The sequence below is a fragment of the Porites lutea genome, chromosome 1 (assembly GCF_958299795.1).
Source record: "Porites lutea chromosome 1, jaPorLute2.1, whole genome shotgun sequence".
In the NCBI taxonomy this organism is placed as follows: domain Eukaryota; kingdom Metazoa; phylum Cnidaria; class Anthozoa; order Scleractinia; family Poritidae; genus Porites; species Porites lutea.
Genome location: NC_133201.1, coordinates 8,464,570 through 8,490,213, shown reverse-complemented (window position 1 = coordinate 8,490,213; position 25,644 = coordinate 8,464,570). Strand labels below are relative to the sequence as shown.

Genomic DNA, 25,644 nt, shown 5'->3' with positions numbered 1-25,644 from the left:
TTGCGAGGTCATATTGTGAAACTCTCTACCCAAACCATTCACACTGTGTGCTGCGAGACGCCATTATTTTTCAAAGGGAAAATTTAAATTATTTAATAGTTTGTTTCACTCAGTGTACCAAAGTTTGTTTTCTATTGCCGATTTGTTTGCCGTCGTTATCTGTGGGTCGTATCTAACGAAGATAAATGCTGTGCTGTGACCCAGTGCGCGACAGACATTCGCGTCGCTTGACTTGTTTATTTATGCACGTATTGCGTGCCCTTGCAACTTTGAATCAAACAAGCGAACTCGATTACTCTATTTGGGCAAGGCGCAAATAATAATAATTTTCTTTTATTTACAAATCCTCTTTATAAAACTCTTCTTACATATACAAAATAGTTCTAAATCTATAAACACCTAAAATTATGTAACAACATTTTCAAACTTTGATTCAACAATGGTTCGTCCTAATTAGTCTCAGATATCTGAGTGTTAAAATTTAATTACTATGTTACCTTACACTTGGTGCAAATAAACAATACTGACACAAATTGACTTTACATGTCTATTGACTAACCTGATTATGTAACATACGCACACTACTAAATAGTTTTTTGCCCTACGGCGAATACGTTAAATGCTTACAATTCTCTTTGCCTACAAATTATTTGATGTTTGCTAAAGAAACTAAAGAAAATAAAGAAACGGCAGCGCCGATTAAACTTTAATCCACGGTTAGCGAGTTAGTCCTTCCGAAAACTGGGAAATGGAGTACAAAACAGTTTTCTATACTCGATTACTCTATTTGGGCGACACCCAAATAATAATAATAATTTCCTTTTATTTACAAATCTTCTTTATAGACTTCTTCTTATATGTAGAAAATAGTTCTAAATCTATAATCACCTAACATTATATAACAACATTTTCAAACTTTGATTCAAGTCTGGTTCGTCCTAATAAGCCTCAGATATGTGACTATTAAAATTTAATTACCATAAATACATTACACTTGGTGCAAATAAACAATATTGACACAAATTGACTTTACATGTCCATTGACTAACCTGATTATTAATATAATATGCGTGCACTACTGAATAGTTTTTTGCCCAACGGCGAACACGTTAAATGCTGACAAAGCAAAAACCTGTCAGTTCCCTTTGCCTACAAATTATTTGATGTTTGCTAAAGAAACTAAAGAAAATAAAGAAACGGCAACGCCGATTAAAATTTAATCCCGGGTACGCGAATAAGTCTTCCGAAAACTGGGAAATGGAGTACGAAACAGTTTTCTATACATTGTATAAGGTAAAAGCAGTAACTATTTGTAATAAAACAAGGCAGAAGACTCCTTCCTCTTAATGAAGTATCTATACCTAGACATATTAGAGACGAATCAGACTAACACAGGTTTTTCGTCTATTGGCTTATTCACAAGAATATACATACTTAACCGTACATTTATGATACACCATCAGCAAAACTTCCATAATTTTATACCACCCCGAACAGTTTTTGGTAGACACTGGTTAATCAGCAATCAAACTTATAATGTCTTTTACCCTCAATGCAGTGATCGTCAATGGGAACTGGGAACTCTAGTGATGTTTTGTTGAACAAAAAGAGATATCGGTGAATTTTGAACTGAAAAAAATATAAAAACTGCAGTGGCCTCTGTTCAATACCTAGGTATGACACCTACAATGTCCTAAAACGAAACACAAAAATTTTTTGTTTAATTATTTGAGTTGATAAGGCAGACACAAAAAAGTGACTTCCCAACGAAGGGAAGAAGCATCGCCGTTTCTGTCCTAAAACAACAAAATTCTACACTTTTGCCATTATCATGGTAGTTCGGCAATAAACCTTATTCACTTGTTTTGCAGTTGACCCGTTGTAGATCACGCGACATTTTCCGGACGTTTTTGAAATAAAAGAGTGCACGCAAGCACAAATATCATACGGCCGAACCTCTCCTTCCAGCCACTTCCTTATACAATTCGTCACATGAACTACAGTGGAGGCAATAACAAACATACATTTGAACAAGGCCTGTTGCCACAGTTCACCATGCATAACAAAACTGTTTAAGCATGAGACTCAGTAATCATGAAAGCAATAACATAGCATTCTACAAAACAAACGCCTTTTCTGGCAGCACTTTGACTTGATTCTGAGAACTTGGAATTCATCATGTGACAAAACAGAAACTCTCTGGGACTTCAGTCTTCTGTTTATATTAGCCTGGTGTTTGGAATGAGACACCTCGCAGTATGGCATTACAACGCTTCTCTGTTTTGATATCTTAAGAATATAAAGAGTAATTTCAATGACAAAATTAAGAACGCGGTACCCCAATCACATATACATGTTCTTCCAATCCTGCCATCTTAATTAACTATTGATTGACAAATGGGCCCTGGATTGGTCTCCCCAGGGAAGCCCCTTTTTACCGCGTATTGATCACACACGTTCTAACTTTCACGAGGCTGTATACACTCCCTTTTTGTAAGAACGTCCAATTTTTGAATTAAGCCTGGACCGTTCTTATTTTCTGGGCAGTTTCAGCCAGGAAATGTTCTTACAGATGTTCTTAAGTTTCAATAACGGAAATCTGATAACTTTTAGGCTACATATAGACAAGATAAGACAATGATTATAGTTTCCATAATAAATGAATTGTACAAGTACAATGGAAACGTATAATTGACCATACGCACAATAGGAATGTGTTGAAAGAAAAAACTTTTACACGCACCCTGATTCCATGAAGGACATTATGAAATCCAAGGAAAGTTAAAGCAGTGAAAAATAAATTGTTCTTGTCTGAGCCTAAGGTATGTTCTTAATATTTTGGCAAATTTCAGGCGGAACGTTCTCAAAAAAAGGTTCTTACATCAAAAAAAGAAAAGAAAGAAACAAGTGGATATTTTGGTCGTTTGACAGGTTATGAAACCCGGCAAACATCAATGTTGAAACAATGGTACTGTAGTTTATGTTGGAAGCTCCCTGACCGTCCACAATCCTTTGTTTTCTGTTCACGAATTGTGACTGAATAAATTAATGTAATGTTTCTATTGGTCAATAACTTCAAAGTGATAGGAATGCTATTGAACGTTGTGCACGGTCAGTTTCAAAAAAGCTGACTAAAACATATAACAAAGACTTTCCCAACCATTCCACTTTGACTATGATCTAAGCAAACCAATGGAATGTCGCCATTTTTTTAAGAAAGGCACTAAATGAAACGGGATACTAAATTTTCATTATTTTATCACAGTCCACATTCCTTTCTTTTAATTACATATACCTGATTGTTGGTTTAGTTGTTCATGATGCATAATCGCTTAGTCATCGTCTTCAGGAATGGGGAGTCGAACTCTCTGCAGCGCACCAAAAATAGAACCGATTACAGTTGTAAGTATCAAAGGAAAAGGGGCATCAGGGACGATTCTGCCTTGAAAGCCAAAACTACTCCCAATTATAGTTCGATCATGATTGCTATAAGGGCAAAAGAATAACGCATGAGCCAAGTGCATTTTGTTTAACCTGGACCAAATCAAACAGTGAAAGCATTCTTCACTGACTCTTTTGTTGACGTTAGTTTCAAACACAAATATTATGCTCCTCCTTTTGCACCGTAAACAGCGGAGAGACAAAAAGTAGGAGAAATAGAGAGATATCTAACGACTAAGGGCCTGTTTACATGTAGGTGGGGGACCCTAGGTAGGTGAGGAAACCCGCTTAGGTGGGGTAACCCGCCTGTCCATATAATCTCTCATTTTGATTTGATCACGTTTACATGATAGGTGGGGTGACCCGCCACCTGTTACCTCACCTATCTGGGGTCCCCCACCTCCATGTAAACAGGCCCTTAAAAAGCAAGTCACAAAGAGTTTCTTCAAACTGTTATAAGTCCAGCAATAATTTGGTCAAGAACAAAATCAATTTAAGTTTGGATCGGAACCAAACGAACCAACGGGGAACAAATTATTCATAGTTCGCTATCTGTCCAGTGACAAAACATTAATTTTCATACCTCTCTCAGCCTGTCATTTTCCTGTGAAATTAAAAACATGAACGGTTTCAAACAACCACAAACTAAACTTTAAACACCCTGTACAATGCAACTCTTTTTAAAGCGTACAACCGAAACTGATGCTCTCTTGATTATACACCCACTGTATAAAAGCCCAGTTCAATCGCCGAACTTTTCATACAACGAACCTTACCGATCCCTTAAATTAAGTACATGAAGAGATCGACGTTTGGAAGAATTACGTCAGACATCTAATTTGGGTCGACCCATCAATTAAGATCGAGTGGCCCACGTCTTAGTGGGAATAGGCTATTACCCAAAGTCGACCCAAATGCCCCGAGCCTCTGTTTCAAAGCGAGGCTAAGTGCGAAGCTATTGCCATGAAAATGGTTTTTTAATCTCGTGCAAATAAAACTCATTTTTACAAGGAAGGTTTTGCACTTTTTGGGAGGGAGGGTTTTTATGGCTTATTTCGAGTGAGGAGCGACTTCGTTGAACTTTGAACTGTGCCGAGCCTAAAACATAAATTATTGCAATTTATTATCACGGGTAAGCATTGTAGACCATTGATGACCATTGTACATCATGGGTCGACATAAATAGGCAGGACCGAACCCTTGAGCAGCTGAATGAGCGCTATCTAACTATACGATTTTTCTACAATAATTACAAAATTTTTTTAATGTTACTTGAATGAATTGAAGCCTAGTCTTTAGAAAACGTAGTTCTGTGATATGTTCATTTTATTATACGCAAGTTCTAGCCCCGTCAGTGAGAGAGTGACACAATATAACATGCATGGTCACCTTATTCTTAATCTCAATATGTCCAGGGTAAATAGTATGACTTAAATTAGATGGACTTGACACGAAAAATAAATCGAGAAGTCTCTTTACAGACGACAGTGACTGTTGTCCAAGCCAGCATAATAGTTTTAGAATCAGTGGCGGATCCAGGGGAGAGGCCCGGGGGGCTCGGCTCCCCCCTTTATTTTTCGACCAAAATGAGGTTCGAGGGGCCGAAAAAAATTTTTTGGGAGACCACCCCCCCTATCTCAGGGTCTGGATGACCGCCCCCCCCCCCTCTTATCTGAAGGTCTGGATTCCGCCACTGAGAATAACTTAGTAATACGTAAACTGTCACACTTACATACTCAGAAGTCAATCTGGAAATGTTTTCAGCTGGATACGTTGAAATGTTTATCCCCTTTTCACGAATAATTAAGTTAAATAGTAATACATTTTTACAGGTTTGTGAACGTGCTTAACTGCCACAAGCTGTAAAATTACCTTAAAATTTCTATGCCGTGTTACATTGTCAGATCTTTGTACGCATAGCAGCCACCGAAAATTTTAATATTTAAGGTGCTCGTTTCTGGGTTGCTATTAAATACCTCTTGTATAGTTTGGATCACTTCATTCTTTTCAGCTATCTCAAATTCTCTTACACTCAAACAGTCTTGCAACTGAAAAAAAAACGACAAACACATATTCAAAATCGGCACGAAACTTCTAAATCATCGGGAGATATGAAGGGACATCATTTACTATTCATAATCTGCGAAGCGGCAAATTTGAATGCGGGTTGGCTAAGAAAAGCTTACAATATGAGAAGAAAGCGCTAAAGTTGGCCAGGTAGCGCTGATAAAACTTGCTCCAGGAAGCTTCTGAAAGAAATCTAACGAAGGAGTGGCCAATCTGTAATGTACTTTACCACCTCCAAGCCACGTGCATGAAGGAGGGTTCAACAAGAATTTCCACATTTGAATGTTATTTTCAGGCTGTCTTTATTGGCTTGCGTATACAGCTGCCTCTCATCGCTACCCTTCATTGGGAACGCTTCGTCTCTCCCGAAACGTTCCGGCAACAGGGAACAATGAGGGCGACTGTAATCGCAGGCCAGGCTGTTATATATTCACCTCCTCCTTTTGCTCAAGCAGTTCTGCATTTTCAGTTCTTAACGTCTACAAAATATAATACGTACATTGTAATTAAAACATTCTTACTGGTAAGTACGAAATATTACATTAAGTAGTGAATACTATAATAACAATGACTGGTTCAGAAAATCTCCAGTTAAGCTCAAAATTTGACAGTAACTTTGAAAATAACGTTTAGCCCTTTGTGTTGTACAACCTTCGCAAGCATAGCGACCACCGGAGTTTAGCAGTCTAAGAATTATGTTCATACCTCTTGAACAATTCGGTGTTCCAATTCTTTTTCATTCAACTGGGCTTGCAACTGAAAAACAAGACGGATACATTATTTCATAGTTTTATTAATCAGGAAACAACCATCTCTAAAACAAAATAACTTCTTGTTTGTCCGAGCCACGTGCATGAAAGAGAATTCCACTAGGTTTTTTTCACATTTGAATATTATTCTTGGGCCGTTGATTACAACTTCCACGGCACGTTTAATTCTACGACTATCATTCCCCACTGCGTCACTGAAACTGGTGGAAATATATACCCACTCATATTAACCCCAAATTCAGGTGAACCGCTTAGTGTAATACAGACTTTGCTTTACTTTTTGCTAAAGTATGGTGACCAAGAACTGCCAATCGAAAAATCTGAATTTTGAAGGGATATTTTTCTTATTTTTCACTTTTATGTGTAACTATTTTTTTTAATTAAAAGACAAGTGAAAGTAAAATCAAGTAAAATTAGGAAATCCCTCCAAAAAAATCAAATCAAACAAAATCAAAATTAATTTTCTATAAATACGGCCGCCTCTCATCACTTTCCGCAGTCAAAAACGGTTCACGAGAGAGAAAAAAACTCGAACATATTTTAATCTGGAATCCTATGACTACAGTCGCACCTCCCGTAAGCGACACCCCAAAAGCGAAGATTTAGTGGTTGCTTAGGAGAATCGAACAACAGGTTGTCTTTTCCAAGTAGAGGTCCCGACGCTTCGACCTTTTACAAAACAACTTATTGTACGCAATTTCCTAGTTACGATATCTGCTGTTCCATCTCGTCACTTAAAGGTCTTCGTATACTCTGCGAAGCTTAGAAGATCAGACGATGCGTCAAGCGGTCACTTACAATAGGTGGAAAACCATGGAAAATTGTACAACCGTCACCACAACAAGTGGGGGTTTTAATTAGATGGTTTTGACTGGGAAAACCTTTTGGTATTTTGGAAACGTCAGCACTCGTTAACATCTGCCGAAAGGCCCTTTCTCCCTTTACGATTTTTACACAATCAAGGTAGAACTGTTTTCTGCTTTTATATCACACTTAGAAGATATTTCAAGCTGGAAATCATTTATGAAAGTGCAAGAAAAAAATTGATATGAAGGGCAAGAGGATTCGAACCCATGTCCCAAATTGCCACTATACCACACTAACCATTCACTAACCACTAGATCACTGAGGATTTGTTGGATGGTAGGGAAATAATTAAAGTACACATAGCATCAACCCCAACCTAACATAAGAACCTAACCAGTTTCGAAACAGTGCTTAACCAGGGAAGTGCTTAACCCTAATCTGTAAAACGCAGTGCTTAACCCTAATCCAAAACGATAAGGAATACTACGTTGTATAAACTTCATAAGGTGTCCAAGGACCTTTCGACAGATGTTCTTTTGGATAGGTGGTCGCTTATGGGAGGTGGTCGCATATGAAGGTTCGAGTGTATCAGATTTGTGGTTAACATTGCTTTTCGTCATCATTATGAACTTTCTGAGTTAAAAGTCGCAAATGTCCCGTTCGCGAAACGTCCCGGAGGCAGAAAGCAATGAGAGGCGGCTGTATTCGCAGGCTATTAAGCTGTTGTATTTACCTCTTGAGTATGCACAAGAAGTTCTGCCTTTTCAGTTCTTAATCTCTAGAAAATATAACACGTACAACAAAATTTTAAAAACATTTTTTTTTCCATTATGTATTGCATACTGTAATACCTGTATGACTGTTTTCGGAAATTCTCCATGTGATACTATACATAACATGTTCAGAGAAGAACATATAGCATGTTTGTTATGGTTTGAGATGCACAAATGTATGTGTAGATCTATGTTATGTTACTGTGTCAAACCAATGATCTGGAGGTTTTATTAGTTTGACAGTAATCTTTTACCTCTACTTTCCGTCTTAAAGCAAGGTTTTCATAACAGAGTGCTCTGTGTTGGTCCTTCTGTATCCTGAGCTCCTATCAAAGCAGGGAATGACACACAACAACATTATTACTAGAAAGGAGAAAGACTATAAATGGTTGTTACTCCTGTAAATATCTAATTGGCATAACCAGGCATCAAAGGACGCCTAAAATACGTGCAATTCCACACCTGCTTTCGGCTCTAACCCTTACGAGTTTCTGGACATACCAAATATGGATATAAACTTAATGAACATTCTGATTCAATATATAGAGGATATTACATGGCCGCGCGGCGAACGAGTGAAATATTTTCAACACGAGAAGAAAAATTTCGTACCTCCAAGCGGCCATATAGTGTTCTATTTATCATATAAACACCAATAAAATACCAAACCATTTCACTTTTATAGTGTTTTTGCTGCGAAAGGCGCGATTTATTATGTAGTCATAGTAACGGTGATCTTTTCACACGTGCATGTTATTTTCACGTGTGAAGGTATCGTGTTTTCGCGCGAGAGCTCACCTGGTATTTCATTGGTGTTTTTATTTATAATAATGAGTATTCTGTGCATGTTTTTAATTACTCACACTTTCATCTATAATAAACAAAATGCTTGAATCTGATTGGTTCTATAAAAGCCCATAACATTCATTGTTCAATTTGGCTATTGCAACAACAAAATTGTCCAATTACCACTAGCTAGATAAACTTGTATTATGGAAAACAAAAAATTAAAAATTTTTCCTAGTAAAAAAAAAATGTACAGTAAGACAGCCAGAAAAATCAACCACTCAAAACTATAATTATCAACAAGCCAAAGAAATTTAACTGCCGGTTGTCTTGTAATAACCGTAGCTAGTAGACTAGTTACCGGTGTGTATTAGCCAATGTAAATCACGAAAAAATATTGAGTGCCTTTCATTCAGATATTTTTCATTTCCTTTTCCTGTTAATATATATAAAGCCTTAAAACTAAAGATAGTTTCTGAGGTTTTATGGTGCGACAAACCCAGCGAGCTATCCTCCCAGAAACAACGATGGAGACAAACAACTTACCAGCAACAGACAAGTCCAGGTTTCCCCTCAGTTCCGATGAGCTTTTAAAAGCAACAATCAAAAGAGCAGAAAACAATAACACACAAAGAACCACATGCAACGTGGATGGGAATTCAGTGTTCTTAGGCAAAGTCACACAAAATGCTAGCGTGGAAACCATCAAGTTCCCTCATTCGGACGAAGTCCTGCCACAATCTGAGAGTGAGATACCATTAGGCAGCTCCAAGCAAGAACCAGAGTCACTTAAGCATATGAAGGGATGGCACTTTTTACACAAAGAGAGAGAACCACGCCCAGCTATACAACTTAGCTCAAGATTCATTCTGGTCCAGTGGCCTGTTGGGTTATCACAGTGGAGTGCCTCTCGCAACGTTAACTTAAAAATCATGTCCAAGTACTAATTAAAAGTTTGAGGCCACAAAGACCACCGCGACTCTTACCTGAATCCAGATCGAGGCAGGAGAAAATGGCAAAATATGCGTGGTTTAATAAGATCGCAACAAAGACTTGCACTGATGGCTTCATGACGATTTCAACTATTGAAAAATACCTTAAGTCTCACAAGCCGCCAACAGTTGCCCGCTTTAAATGTGAGCATTTTGCCTGCTGTCAATAACAAATCAATCAGCATTCTTAGCTTAGAACAAGACAACAGTTTGAAAACAGTAAAAAAAAAAACAATATAAGAACCTAGTACTTTCGAGGTCAGGCTGAACACACAGGTTCTTATATTTTTGGGTAGTTTTTCCCAATTCAGGCTGATAAGGTTATTAAAAGGTTCTTATTTTCCAGAGGTTGTCGTAGTGTAACCATTGGCAAAAATATAAATATTTAGGTTTTAAACCGTCTATATAGCACTGTAGCTTTACGGAAAACATATTTCTACTGGAAATCCAAACAAATGTACATCAAAGAAAACAGATACACAGTAAACTTTTGTCAGAAGTTTCTGACAAAAATCCAGAATTTTGACCATCAAAATTGGAGTGATTTTTTTGTATTAGAACCTATTTTTCTACACCAGGCTAAACAGGTTCTTGTATTTTTAGGTTTTTAAACGCCAAATTTCAGCCTGTAGGTTGTTGAATTAAATCACACGATATGTTGTCGTCCTTTTGCCTCAAAAGCGGTTTTTTGAGCCATTTCGAAGGATTTTGAGTTCGCCGTTTACTGTTCCTTATTAGGCGGGGAACTCAAAATCCTTCAAAATCGCTCAAAAAAACGCTTTTGAGGCAAAAGAACGCGATATACCACAGGTAAGGTAATTCAACATTTATTTATAATTGATTTATATACATACTTAGCGATATATCGTTATAGGTGAAGCAAACGATAAATCCGTACATTCACTATAAAATAACAATCGGCTACACACACACATTGTGTGGGCGCCCTGTGAATTGAGTCGTATGATTATCGTTTAATAATATACACAAAAAAAATTTGCCTTCCTGGCTTCGTTTGGACGCTTTCCACGGCCGGCTAGACTAAGACATAGTTGTTTGGCTTTAGCATCCAAACGTTGTAGTCGTCCCCTTATTTGTTGTTATTATAAAATCTCCGCGCAGAAACGCTCGAGCGGTTTTTTGAAGTCGGCCGGCTCGTAGCTCTCAATTTGTTTGGAAATTCCTTCCTCTTTTTTCCATTTCTTCCAAACATCACCTCAGAATGAGGTCCTCTAGTGTTTTTGTTTAACTAGTTTTTTAAATTCTTCCATGGTATTTTACGCCGCGACTGAAGTAAATTCGGCTTATTTGTAAGCCGGCCATGTTTTCATTTGCAAACTTCAAGGGGTTTCCATTCTCTGAGAAATTTGCAGTTTATTCTCTTTTTTGCGTTATGTTTGCTCGTTCTTGCATCGTGTTTATTAAAAACTGCACTGCTCTAAGCCAATAAGATTAAGGAATTTTTTCATGAACCCCACTCAGCATGCTAAGTGCGATTATCACAAATCACTGCTACTAATAGCCAATGAGATTCAAGAATTTTGTAATAGGTTAAATTTTACAATCATGTAAAACAATTTTTACCTGCAACAAATATGCCTCATTGTGACGTAAAATATCATTTTCCTGAAAAGGGTTTGGAAAGGGACCAAGGTTAATTCTTACTTTCAGATAAATTATTTATAATTGGAAAATTTAGTGCGATGATCATTCTTCACTTTCATCTACAACCGCAGTTCAAAAATGAATTATTTCATATACTTCACATCATTTCACTCCTCACGGGAGATATGAACTCAATAAATTGACCTCGCTCCCAATGTGTGGCTTCATAATTATTATTAAAAAATTAATTAAAAACCAATACCTGGTCAGCATCACCTCAATAAGGGTTAATTTACGTTAAGTTAGTACATAATGATTCATTTTTTATTAATCACTCACAAAAATTTCACCTAAACATGCAATATTTACCTCTGTCATAAATGTTTCATATAGATGCAGGCTCTCAATCTCCTAAAAAAAAACAATTTAAGTGATGAAAGCTATTGATTTAACAGAACAGACCAAACTGCGGATCGGACATTTTGTACACGCAAAGAACAAAAAAACTGGGAAATTATTTCCACAAAGGAGAATCTCAAGAACAAAAGAGTTATCCAGTAACAAAAGTTAATTATACGTATCTTTAACAGTTAATGAATGAGGCTGAGGGCAGGGCTTTTGGTTGGTTAAGCCCCGGGGGGGTACTCCCATACATCACCTATACGGGTATGTGCCGCCCAACAGGGTCGTGATTTTGAAGCTCCTGATTTAGAACGGGGTATCCATTTCAGAGGCGTTTTCTAGAACGGGGTATAAAAAAATTGTGGATCACGGCTTTATCTTCTGCTTAAAATTGTTGCTGATTATGAAGAAGCATTTTTTTATGTATACGTCGAAGAAATAAAGAAATATCTTTTTAAAAAAACAGGGCTATTTCAATTTACAAACTTTCTAGAACGGAGTATAAAAAATTGGCCCATTTCTAGAAAGGGGTATCAGTTTTAGAGCGAATGCTAGAACGGGGTATAAAAACGTGGCCCATTTCTAGAAAGGGGTATCACTTTTAGGGGAAATTTTTTTGGAACGGGATGCCAATTTGGAGTCCCGGGCGGCACATACCCACCCAAAAAATACCCAAGTGCCCCCCCGGGGGTTAAGCGAACGCTCGGGTGAGAAAACTCCATGCCCAAGAACTTTCTAGAAATCAATGGATACTTCGCTTTGACATCATACTGCAACATGATTGGTCAATCGAACAATGCCTTTTCCATATTAGGGTCTTCTTTGGCGGGAAAAGGAAGAGTCCATGTTTTGATCTTTTCATCCATTAGCTTATAACAAACACTTACAGAAACCATTTTTCAAGGTCATATGAAAATCGCTCTATTGCGGGTAATGAACTATACTATGCAAAATAAGCTTCATTCTTCATAGTGGTTTATGAACCTTTAAAAGTAAATCTATTTCTGGTGCTCTAATTAAACTTGTGAAAAATGACATAACAATATCATACCTTACTCATTTCTTCCAATAAACCAATATCTCCTACATTATCATCCTGCTCAGCTGGAATTCTGCTTTGCTGGCTATTCAAATTTTCACTACTGCTGCTACAAGCAACAAAATCCACTGAGGAAGTTAGTAATGGCCCTTCAGTAGCAAGTAAAGCAGCATTGTTGGATACATGGCCATCTTCCTTTTTCTCTTGATTCGCCATGAGGGTGCTGCAATCTTGTTTTTCGAAGCAAGATTGCCTCATATTAGCTGCAATATCATTATGAGGTGTTTCCGTTTCTCCACTTACAGTTCCACTGGCACTCCTCTCAGGTGGTGATTGGACCATTTCATCAGTTGTTGGACTTTCACTGAGTGTGCTATTATCTGCTGAATAAGAAAAACTATCTTCTCTTTTCGCGGTTGAGACCGCAGCGGATCGAGACTGTTCACCAAAATCTTGGTCATCATGGACAGATAATCGTTTTTCCCTCTGATGTCCTTCTGGTGGAGGTAAGCTCCATTCCGGCCACTTATTATTGTCCGTTTGTGGAAACTGTGGTGGGGTTGTCAGTCCTCTTGCAAGGGCATTCTGTTGTCGGAGGATGGTACTTTCAAATTCTGACTTAGATTTTAAGACCTTATCTGCAAGTAGGTATAAAATCAAAGAGTGGAACTTTTAATGGTTCAACTTAAAATGAATATTTAAACTTTAAACTTTTGATGTCCACTTTTTTTTCAAGTTAACATCAAAATCAAAATCTTGCAACTCTAAAGATCACTACAAATTGCTGTGCTTTAGGAAAATTAATAATTTTAGACTTTATCGTATCTCAAATATTAGTACACTCATTATTTGAAGTTTAATGCATGAAGTTTACAACAATACCTTTTATTTCTGTTTTTCGTTGTTTAAGCCTATAAGCACATAATTATAACTGACCTCCTGAAATTGGTGATGTATAATTATGTAAATAAGTATGATGTACTAGAATGGATGGTAAAAATCTAGAGCATGACATTATATTATTTTAAAGCAACTGCATTTAAAAGCCGTTAAACGTTCGAAACAGTTAAATCAGCTTGATTTTGGGATACAACAAATTTTTATTACAATTTGCAATAAAATTATTTGTAATAACATTATATTAATACACACTGTTCTAGTTTTATTAAGCATAAAGCCGAAATGACTTCACACTTCACTTGACACACTTGACAGTACTTTGTTTAAAATCACTCCAGATTTGACTGACATCAATACATGTAATCTTTAACCAATGGAAAAACGAAAAAGGAACTTGTCATCTTTAAAATAATTGTGACCTAAAATATTTATTGCAATAAATGTCATGTAAAAAATAGTCAAGAGACATTACTAGAACAACCCCTCACAAACTGAAGCTTTCTATGTTACACATAAATTTTGTCTTTTTGTTTTATTATTACTGTTCTTACCGTTATAATATTATCATTAATGTTGTTATCATTAATATTAATATTATTATCAAAATAAAATCAGCATTAGAGTAGGCATAGATGTACTTCATTTAAATCATACTCCTGACCCTTTTTTTCATCTTCACATTCTATACATTATCTACAGTACAGGTAAGTCATGAATACATTTACCATTATTATCTTCTTCAGAGGAATTCTTAGTCAAGGTTCTTTCTACAAGAAGTGATGAGCTCAGTGAATAGGCAGCTGTTTTTTTGTCAAAGGTATCAATTTCTGCATCAACAGAGGCACTTAAAGCTGCAAATGGACCAGAGGATGTGTCATCATGACTAAGACTACCAAACTGTGGATTAGTCTTCGGTTTTGCACCTGGATCTTTCTTATTTAGAATACTGGAAGATCCTGCTGCACCTAAACAGAGTGAAATCACCTCAAATTAAACATGAACCTGCTGTTTTTGCTAGCTAAGGTTGATCATGCAGCTGCAGTCCCCCTATTTTTCAATGAAAGGATATTTTACGCAATTGATGAATACTCTAGTTTTATAATGGCTGCAGTAATTATAGCTCTATTACTGTACCTCTGAGTCTTAAATTAATGGGTTTCGTTGTCAAGAAGGAGGAGATTTTTTGACTAATGTTAAGTTGACGTGTGTTTGTTTCCATTTGGCTCTTGTTTACTATGACTACATGGCATTTCACAAACGTGAATAAAACGACTTAACACTTAAGTGAACAGGAGGGTTATAGGCGAAACGACTAATGTTGGCAAAACAACTGTAAAACCATATCCTTTTTAGGCACTAGCACTAATATCTAAATGGGTATGTGGTCAGTTGGTTGTTTCATCTTTACTGAGAAGTAAATTCTATTTTGTGGCAAAATTACAAATCACTTTTGTCCACTGTTGATAAACGATCTAAAATAGCAACCTGATGCCATGTTATCTCTGGCTGTGTTCATGAGTATGCAGGCTATTTGAAAGAGTTCAAGCTAAAACAGGGGGAAACTAAAACTTATTTTTTTAAATTGTATTTACTGTTATTTTCCTCGAATAATAGCTGTCCCTTGATTAATCGCTTCCCTTTGATGGATATATTTGAAATGATTACCTCCCTCGAATAAAAGCCCCCCCCCTCCCCATCTTGTCTTTCTTTTATCCCCTCCCTGTCAAGTTATATCATGATTATATCATTTATTTATTTTTTCCACTTTTCGCCCTTCATTACAAGCAGCACGTGACATACACTGTAGGCATGGCTGAGATAGCATGTGGGTTATTGATGTGTGTCAAAACTGCAGCAACAGGACTCCAAGTTTTGGGAGACGAATTTTGAATTTTGTAAAGTGTTCAGAGTTTGACATTCAAAGGTAACTTTGCTATCTCCTATCGATTGTTACCCTTCGTCCCACGAGATTGAACTGCACGTCTACTTTACGCTTTACTTGACTGTTAGGCATGCTGGATTTTACAGGCTACTTGAGCTTCTATAGGCTTCTATTTGTTTGCAAAGCACAGCACAGGGCATTAACTATTTAAAAAAGTAAGAAAAACGTGATTCTAAAGAAAATCATCTAAAGGCACAGCTAATACCCTGCCAGTACCCTGTACTTCATACACTTTTAGCTTTCTTGCGAGAAACTGTAAAATATCCCACAAGTGACTTGATTTTAATTAAAAACTATAAACAATGTACATGTAATGCACTTATTAATATTAAAGCAACTGCCATATGATCATTCTTTTGACTGAACTCAAGTATATGCAAAACTATTTTATCCCATTTAACCTAATGCATGTCAACATGTCACGATCATGTACAATCGAGGTATTAATAAATATTAATACAATTGTAGCGTGTTCGTTGTACATAATAAAAATTATTGCAATTAGTCATGACAACATTAAAGAATAATGCAAGGTCTTTACCTAAAATTGATCAACAATAGGCTTGACTCACCATTACTCGAGGCCCCCGATTCATCATTTTTTTTATCTTCCCCAGTATGCAGATTGGCCACAGCTAAATCAACAGTACCTACATGTACATTATACAGCCAGAAAATCAATTTGATTACTTTTACTCACTAAATATCAGGAAAGTGAGTATGCATGCATATTACATTCCTGGTATAACTGTTATTAGTAAAATCCAACCAGTGGTCTATTATCAATGCTGCATTCTGTTTGGTTGAGCTATATAACTACTAGGCTATTAAGTTATAGCCCCCTTGTAGCGAAAAGCACTGGCTTTTTGGCGGCAAAAAAGGATTAAAGTCTAGCTATTAACTAGCTAGAATTTTTTTTATTCTCAATATTTTTGACCAAATAGTTGGATGTTACTAAAACAATTATTCCTCTTGCCTTCATGGCCTCCAAGTCAATACGCCATTCGGCCTTCGGCCTCATGGGCTATATTGACTCAGAGCCCATTTGGGCTCAAGGAATAATTGTTAAATACATGTACATGCATGTACACTGGTCAAAATTATATTCAGGTTAAATCTTTTTAACCTAGGTTGATTCTCAACTTCCTTTTTGTCTCCCAGCTCTGATTACTCCACAGGGCGCCCACACAATCTGTTTGCGTAGCGGATTGTTATAAGCTTGTCCTTCTATTATAAGGAACAGTCAACGGCGAACTCAAATTCATTCAAAATTGCTCAAAACACCGCTTTTGAGGTAAAAGGACGACTATATTAAGCCACAGGTAAGGTAATTCAACGTTTATTTATAATTGATTTATATACATAGTTAGCGATATATCGCTATAGGTGAAGCAAAGGGTAAATCCAGTACATTAATTACTATAAAATAACAATCGGCTACACAAACAGATTGTGTGGGCTCCCTGTGATTACTCAAGAATTAGGTCTAGGAGACAAAGGAAACTGAGAATCAACCTACTAGGTTAAAAATTTTTAACCTGAATTTAAGTTTGTATAGGTAATAGCACGATTTATAGTGATATTTGGCATAAATACCACATGTAGTAGTATAAGACCTGTAACACATATACAGAACTGACAGATCCAATTAATTAAATGCATAGAAAGGATAATGCATGGTTGGAATTAATATATGCACAAGCCTGAATGCATTATGAATGTAGTAATAATATCATTCCCAGAAGGGGAATTGGGGTGATATGGGAGGTTTGATAAAAATTATCCCACTCTCTGTGACCAGCGAAAATTTATTCGAAACCTTAAGTAAAATTCATGTTTTCATCATGCAAACAGGAAACAAACACCCGCAAAGTAGGTGCAAGGCTGGTAATACCCTCCTTTGCCTGCTACCACAGACGTATTTCCAGCCGTCGCTAACATGCGTACTAAATCAATTCAGAGACAAATCATCGAAAACGATATAAAAAGTAATTAATATCCAGTAGAATTAATTTTCTCCTCATTTTTTATCTAATCTCCAAGCAAGCGAGCCTTGACACCAATATTAAGAACCTTCTTGTTCATACAATGCAAGCTACCCTGTTTTGGACATTCAGATGGCACCACTTGTCACTAAAAGAATGACTGATATGCATGCTGCTCCCTACAACATGAATCTGGATCCCTGGAAAGGGCTACCCTACATTGTACCACATGTAGTAGTGCCCTGTGGCATTTGGCAGAATATATACAGGGCTTCTGATACTTTGCGGGAAAAAAACAAAATTTCGCGGGACTTTCAGGTGCGAATTCGCGGAAAAATCGGCCGATTTCGCGGGATTTTCGCAGGAGAGAAGTCAAATTTCAAAAGATTTTCGGGGCAAATTCTTAGAAAAATCGGCCAATTTTACGGGAAATTTCGGGGGAAACTTCGCCAAGAAACAATCAGTAAAAAACAGCCGATTTCGTTGGATTGTTTTTGGCAAATTTTGCTAAAATCGATCAATTTTGCGACGATATGACCAGCGTTGTTTAACGTTTTTTTTAACAGGGATAATCATTAATTTGCTCTTTCAATAACAGTTCGCTCGAGAAATGAGCGAATGCTAAAGCCATTAACATTATGGTTAGTGCCCAGTTTTTGGCAACGTTCATCTAAAAATGCCTGGTAGTTTTGGGACGTTGTTTACTCGTTGCAGTGACAAAGTTTCAAGATAAATTTGGACGTTTGGGGTGAATAAAACAGGTCTAATAGCCAAGATAAGTATTAAATATGTTTTGCCGACATGTATTTGGAAATATTTATGGCGGATTTCGTGATATTTCGCGTTTTTTTGGGAATTTCGCGGGATTTCACGGAAATACCTGAATTTCGCGGGTCCGCGACCACGCGAAATATCAGAAGCCCTGTATATAAGGTATTGAATATGAAAAAAAGCAGGTTTATACTTAACTCAAAAGAAATTCATAGCACATACAGGCACTTCACAATAACAAAAACTCTAATACAGTTGAACCACCATTACACAGCACCCTGCTAGCTACATACATGTAACCTGCAAGTAAGTCTGCAAAGCATTTCAGTATCTTGTACTACTTTAAACAAAACACTACACTAGTGCACTCTTTTTACCTTGACAATGGCGTTTCTCATTGAAATTAGCAAGGACTTGGAGAAAGTCTTTTGAATATCCAAGCCCTCGAAATATACTTTCCCATGTTTCTAAAGAAATCTGTCCATTCTGCACTTCATAATTGTTCACTAACTCGTGTACTGTCTTGAGTTGGTGAGAAGCTTTTAATTCTACTCCAAGTAGCTTTAGTAGAGCATCTAATTCAATCTCTTTGGACTCCAACACATTCAGCAACTGCTCTTTGATTGGAAATGAGGGATAGCTTGGAGCATTAGATGAAAGACCTTCAAGTAATAAATGCAATAAAAATAAAGCATTAAGACATAATAATAAAGCAGTTAATGAATGAGGCTAAGTAGGATTATATGAAGAATTAAGCAGATCAAGGAGGGTGTAATCGGCCGAGGTGGATAACACCCTCCGAGATCTGTTCAATTCTTCATATCCTATGAAAGACGAATTCATTACTCCACTTTTCACAAACATGCAAATTCTGAAGTTGAAAAGCCAACTAATGATTGCATTGTTCGCTGCCGTCCATCATCTTAATGGACCTCTTAGGAAACAATACTTTACTTTAACGGTTTCAAAAGGTCATGGTTTGTGATTTTTGATTGGTGGATTTCGATCCATTTTGTGTGTTTCTGTGTTTCAAGGTTAGTTGCTTGTGATCGTAATTATATGATTGATGGCAGCGAAAAATGCAATTCATGTGAAGGTGGCCTTTGAACTTTAGAGTTCGCATGTTTGTGAAAAGCGCAGTAATTGCTTTATTATTCATTCAAAATAATTCCAAGTTTAAAAACATTGCTGAAACATGCTTACCTGCATTGATGTTAAATTCACCTTCGATAGTGTATGTTTAGGTTTGTCCAGCTCCGCAAATATTCTCCAAATAGCAGATGTCACCCTCAGAGTTGTCTTCTTGCTGTTTTTGCCATGTTTTTATAGCTATTATTTCGCCTTGTTTCAGCTGTAGTTTTTACTCTTGAAACGAGTGAATTATGTCCGCCATCTTTTTTTTGGGGGGCTACATTTTTGATGTCATTTCCTTGTTAAACACAAAAATCTTCCAAATTTGGACATCAGTAACTGGTTATGGTGAATTATGCGTGTGCTTTTACCCAATCAGAATTAAGAACATATTTTGAATGAATAATAAAGCAAGTTAATGCATACAGTGAACTTAAAAATATGCATTTTGCACATCCAGCATACATGTACACACAGATGAATTTGCAACAAATTTGTTAATAACAGATAATGCTGGTTCTGGTCATGATCTGTGAAGCTACGTGCTACTACAAATACAATGTTAAATTTTTCTTTTCTGGTGTGTTTAACTGTTTGTCTCTTAACACTGGAAAAAGGAGGAGAACGGCAGGATAGCATTGGTTAACCCTTTAAGTCCCAATAGTGACCAACAGCAATTTTCTCCTAACAACATCCATACATTGTCATGAGATGAGGTTATGAGAATTAATTAAATGATCACCTAAGGGAACGCGTCCAAATATCGGTAGGCAACCCGATCATGGGAAACGGACCCGATTAATTTTCCGATTGATCGGAATCGGTACCTATCTGTAGGCACTAGTTGCCGTTTCCGATAATGATAAAAACTTTGCCGATTCAATCGGAGCCAGAAACATTCCGATGTGGATAATGGGGTATCACATTCATCTGATAAGGATATGTGATTCTGCAAACATGTCACGAAACCAAATAATGAAAGAGTCATTTCACTCAACAAAACAGTCTTTAAAACTTGCTTTGTTCTCAATAGTAAAATAATTATAACAATACTTCAGTAGATGTTTTTTCGCCTTATAAGTTGGTTCGAAGATGTCTACAAGGCTGTTCGACGATTTGTTCTCTGTCAGTCGATCGGTAATTGCTTACAAACTTTTCCACGCTGTTCTAACAAAATGTAGAGCGAGTCATATTTCGAAACCTCTCATAAAAATTCGTGACTGCCTAGCGGCCAAACTGAAAACCGACAGAACAATAAGAATATTCAGCGTAGGCCGGTAAAACAACATTCTTATAATAGATTATATATAAAATAAGTGTACTAACTTGTTGTTTATTTACAAAGCTTATTCAAACTCGTAGTTGTCACCTGTATAACTATAACTTGTAAACATTGCTTTCAAGCTAGTTTTGTATTTTGTATTTTGTTTCACTTGCAATTAAAAGTTTATCATAATTCAATTCACTTCTGATGAGCTGAAAATATAGGGAACGGCGTTTTCAAGTTGCTTCTGCCTACGTATCCAATACGTATCGCACGTCGCAAGCCGGATCGTTAAAAGCAGTTTTCTTTCCTTTCTTTAACTCGAGTTAATACATTTTATAGAAAGCTTTGTTTTATCTCGTTTCAGAAAAGAGCGAAAAATTAGTTGTTTCTTTTAAAAAATTCGGAGCGTCAACGGAATGTGCAATCAACGTAACAATGAAAGATCCAGTGAGTTTGACTCGACGAGAGAAGTTTACAAGCAAATAAACAACTTGCCTGATTCTAGCCGGTTCAAGTTCGCTCCTGTACACGCAATGTCATGAATGCCTGATCTGACAGTATTCTGTCCCCTATTTTCTTGGCTAAACGATTTTAAAATTCCGGCCAGCAAGGATTCTTCAATCACGCGTTTTGGATTCTAAGGTCGTAAATGCATTCAGCGCGCTATCTTTCGCTTAAAGATGCTCGATACAAAAATTCTTCATCTTGTCTGGTATTGTCTTCCATAAGAACTCTTCGATGAAGGCATTTGTCGCTAATTTTTTTGAAACAATACACATTTCAGAAAGGCGATAAACACTTGGTCTTACCCAGCCTGTTTGTGCATTGAAAACTCAATCATTCACGCTTTGCTTTTGTTGACATAAACATTGCCCTATATAATTTTTGTCAGTAACGTAGCGTGACCGACGATTTCAACCCTTTGACAAACGCTGACAGATATAAGTCAAGATTTGATGAATTCTGTTAATTGGCCCGATGAAGAATTTTGAACGGTGCCGATTCCGTTTCAATCGGTACCGATAATATCGGTACCGATTGAAAACGAAATCGGAAAAAATCGGCACCCGATTGATCGGCATCGGCGTGACCCGATGCCGATATTTGGACGCGTTCCCTAAGAGAAAATACTTTGATCTTTTATCAAATTCTCTCAACTCATTCTTTAAGGAAATATATAGAGATCAGTCGGGAAAATTTGTGGATATTGGGGCTTAAAGGGTTAAGTGTTATTTCATCTATTAGTGCAGGCAGGTATCCAGAAAATGCAACTTTCATGCATGTCTGGGTATAAACAACCAAACAAGCAATAAATTATAATAAGGAAATGAATGATAAAGAAAAAAAATTAACTAAAATAATGGTTTTAAATTTATAATACCTTACCAGCTAAATTATCCATAACTTTTAAGGAAATGAATGATAAAGAAAAAAAATTAACTAAAATAATGGTTTTAAATTTATAATACCTTACCAGCTAAATTATCCATAACTTGTAAAGTAATTCAACTTACACCAATGTACATTATATTGAACATTACTAAAAATGAAAAAAAAGCAAAAATTACCTACATTGCAATCCAAAACTCATGCATAACAGGCAGGTACCATATTTATTCGATTAACCACCCTGGGTGCTTATTAAATTTTTGGACCTTGAGGGTGGGCGTTTATTCGAGGTGGGCACTTATTAGGGGCTGGGCGCTTATTAAATTTTCACCATTTTCAGCAAGTGTAGTATGTTTATTTTGCAGCAAAACAGTAAATGCTAATAAGTAACAAGGCAAGATTTCTGTAAAATACTCTGAAGAAAACTCTGTCTTCCGGGAAGTCTCTTATGTAGTATTTAATGGTATTCAATTTCAATTTCAATCTCATTGTCACTCAAGTGGATAGGGTGGGGGTGGGAGCTTATTTGAGTTTAATTGGGAGGGGGAGGGGTGGGGTGAGTGCTTATTCAAGGCTGGGTGCTTGTTAACTTTTTCTCCCTTTAGGATGGGCACTTATTCGAGGTGGGCGCTAATTCGAGGTTGGGCAATTATTCGAATAAATACGGTAATTTTTTTTTTGACATTGAACTATGTAAAATTTGGTTTCCCAGTTGCAATCACATACTTTTTAGCTCACTGGTCTAGTGGAAGCTTTTTATTGAAAAAGGATAATTTTTTATGTGCATTTTATTGGCTCAGTCAAAGGCTGTGGAAGAAACAAGGTAATAAATATAATAAACACTACCCTTCCATTTAATATGGCAGATGGAAGCATCAATAAAATTATGCCACACTCAAACAAACACAGATGTACAGTTAAACCCTGGGGGGTACTCCTGGGAATTCTTGGTGGGGGGTGCCACCCAGTTCTCCAAATCCTACCCCTATTTCAGACCAAAAAATGTCATTTTGAATTTCCACACCCATTTTCAGACCAGACCTCTAAAATCCATACTAGGTTTCAGAGCTGGCCTTTCTAAAGGCAGAAATCATGTCATCATTACTTAGATTGGGGCGCAACTAGACCAAAAAAATTTTTGAATGCAATTCAAATTTGCATATTTCTCTTTCTTTCTTACTCATTTGGAATTGAAACGATAAATACTTTCACAGGTGTACACTCCCATAGTTCCTTCGAAAACCATTTTTCAGACCAAAAAGGCCCAGAAACCATACCCTTTGGGAAAGGACATACTTATATACTTAAGGCTTATATAAGGAAGTAATTCCCTCCCTCCCCCCTCCCCCACCAACCCCCGCAGTTAAACCCTGCATGTTGCCGCTTATAAAAACTTTATTAATGTGTCAAATGCGTTGCTTACACGCAGAGTAAACTAATTTATTGTGGACACCAAAAGAAAAGGTGCTATGCAGGATTCGAACCATGATCTTTGGCTCAATGTAACTTCTCCTCACCACTACACTACTAAGGATGACTACTGATGACTTAACAGAGAATCCAGGAAAGAGCACTTAGGGCTATATATTGTGATAAACATTCGTCCTATGGTCAATTACTATCTATGGCTGGGCTATCTACTCTACACAACCAGCGACTACAGGACATAGCTATTCTCATGTATAAAGTTAAAAATAACATGTGCCCAACATACATTAGCACTCTCTTTGAACAGCCTGCAATTAAGTATCAACTGCGCAATCATGACTTCACTATACCCAGATTCAACACAGTTTCCTTTGGAAAGCACTCGCTCAGGTATATGGGCCCAAAGGTATGGAGTTCTGTTCCTAGTAACGTGAAAAAAGCTTACACGTTGTCCTCCTTCAAGTATAACATCAGAAAAGTGGATCTCAGCATGCTATTAGATGACAATAACTGCTCTAACTGCTCTCTTTGCACTTCTTAATCTTTTATTTCTTATTTCTTATAAGATAATGGATACATTTGTACATATTGTATATAGTTCTCTCGAATTTCTCACTGGCTTATACTGTACATAGGTTTTCTTAATTTCTTAATTGATTTATTCTTTTTAATTTATTTTAGTGTCCCCACTTGGTGGTTATACACTGCTTTTACAGTTTTGACACTTTAATAAAGGCATCATCATCATCATCATCAATTGTCAGAAATTAACATACCTGCGGTTATCTTTAGCGGAAACATCACCTTATTCTGAAACAAACACCTTTGGAGCCTTCTGACAACTTCTGCACCAGAGACAGCTGTAATACTGAACAAAATAAGCAGACTGTTAAACAAGCAAATTTGTCTGATCAAGTCTCCACCTCAGCCCATGGGACCCCTCTCTACTCCCAGGGGTATCACATTGATTATATGTGTATTTCCAAAAATACACCATGTCAGTGTGAGCAGAGTCTCCTTTTAGCTGATTGAGTAAGGAGGAGATTCAAAACGAGGCTCTACCTGAATTGTGTCAAGCCCCTTCAGTCACCTCAGCCCAATTTCCTGGACTAGTCAACTTGTTCTCTATCATCAAACTGATTTTCCAAGTGCGAGCATCCATTTATTGATGAAACCATAGTCATAATTGAGTCGGCTTTGCCTAGCCTGTGGCTAATCGGTCTGGGTTTCGCAACTGTATCCTAGCAACAAGAAGTACTCGTACATGTTCAATGGTGCCATAAATAGGGACAAAAACATCAAAATTATATATCACATAAAAATCAGAGGACACTAAACAATGTAGAAGAAAAACAAGAGGACGACCTTGGTGTATAACTACGAGTATTTTAAGTATTTGCTTTAAGAAGCAGTTTAGCTACTTTCCTTATACAGGAGCTGGATAATCCTGAATCTTAAACTCTTAGCCATATTACTGGTTAATACCCTTTATTCAGGAGCTTTAATTGCTGCTCTTGTACAAGTCCAAGTTATACCAAAACTCAAAATTCTCAGGAAAATTGGGCAACGAGGTGATAAATCACATTTACACCGTAAAAAAAGGAGGTCGATTTAAATGTAGCACAAGTTTCTATCAACGAATTTCACCATTCAATGGATAAATCGATGAAAGCAACGAAAATCTAGCAACTCGCACTTAAGTAAGCTCAAACAACTCGAAATTTTCGGCTCAATGGCGGATCGTTGGGTGTGATCGCATCGAGAGATCAGTGTATTAGCTGTTATTGATGTATTTCTATCAAATTGTCCCGATAATGAAATATAGTACACTACAACAAATATCGAAAAACGAGGCTAGTATGAGTGGTGAAAAATGCAACGTTTCGACAGTCAGCTGGCAAAAACGTTACGCGCGAACATTTTACCTTGAAGATCCAAATTGTTCGAAAACGGGTTGGAACCCCAGACCAACCAACAATCAAAGAAGGAAGTGAACACCACGCAATGTAGACCGAACGACAAATCAGAAGAGAAAACTTCGTCACCTGCAGGCTGTTATGGAGTAAATCACGGAGTAAATATTGCGTCGTGAAGCTGTATGTATTTTTTCAGTGACTGACTTCACGTGAACATGGTGAATGATAACGCC

General features: G+C 37.0%; 1 protein-coding gene across 1 annotated transcript; it reads right to left on the bottom strand.

Annotated features, from left to right (window-relative positions):
* Window positions 1–317: 317 nt before the first annotated feature.
* On the bottom strand, window positions 318–24,682 carry LOC140934746 (uncharacterized). Its single transcript, XM_073384321.1, has 17 exons — window positions 24,558–24,682; window positions 24,272–24,363; window positions 22,153–22,218; window positions 18,658–18,942; window positions 16,097–16,174; window positions 14,308–14,547; window positions 12,695–13,320; window positions 11,611–11,652; window positions 11,221–11,262; window positions 8,113–8,184; window positions 7,819–7,863; window positions 6,214–6,264; window positions 5,943–5,987; window positions 5,418–5,489; window positions 4,025–4,045; window positions 3,296–3,368; window positions 318–2,289 (listed from the first exon to the last, which is right to left on the bottom strand). The coding sequence occupies exons 3-16, from the start codon at window positions 22,166–22,168 to the stop codon at window positions 3,333–3,335; spliced, it is 1,671 nt and encodes a 556-aa protein (XP_073240422.1). The 5' UTR covers window positions 22,169–22,218; window positions 24,272–24,363; window positions 24,558–24,682; the 3' UTR covers window positions 318–2,289; window positions 3,296–3,332.
* Window positions 24,683–25,644: the final 962 nt, after the last annotated feature.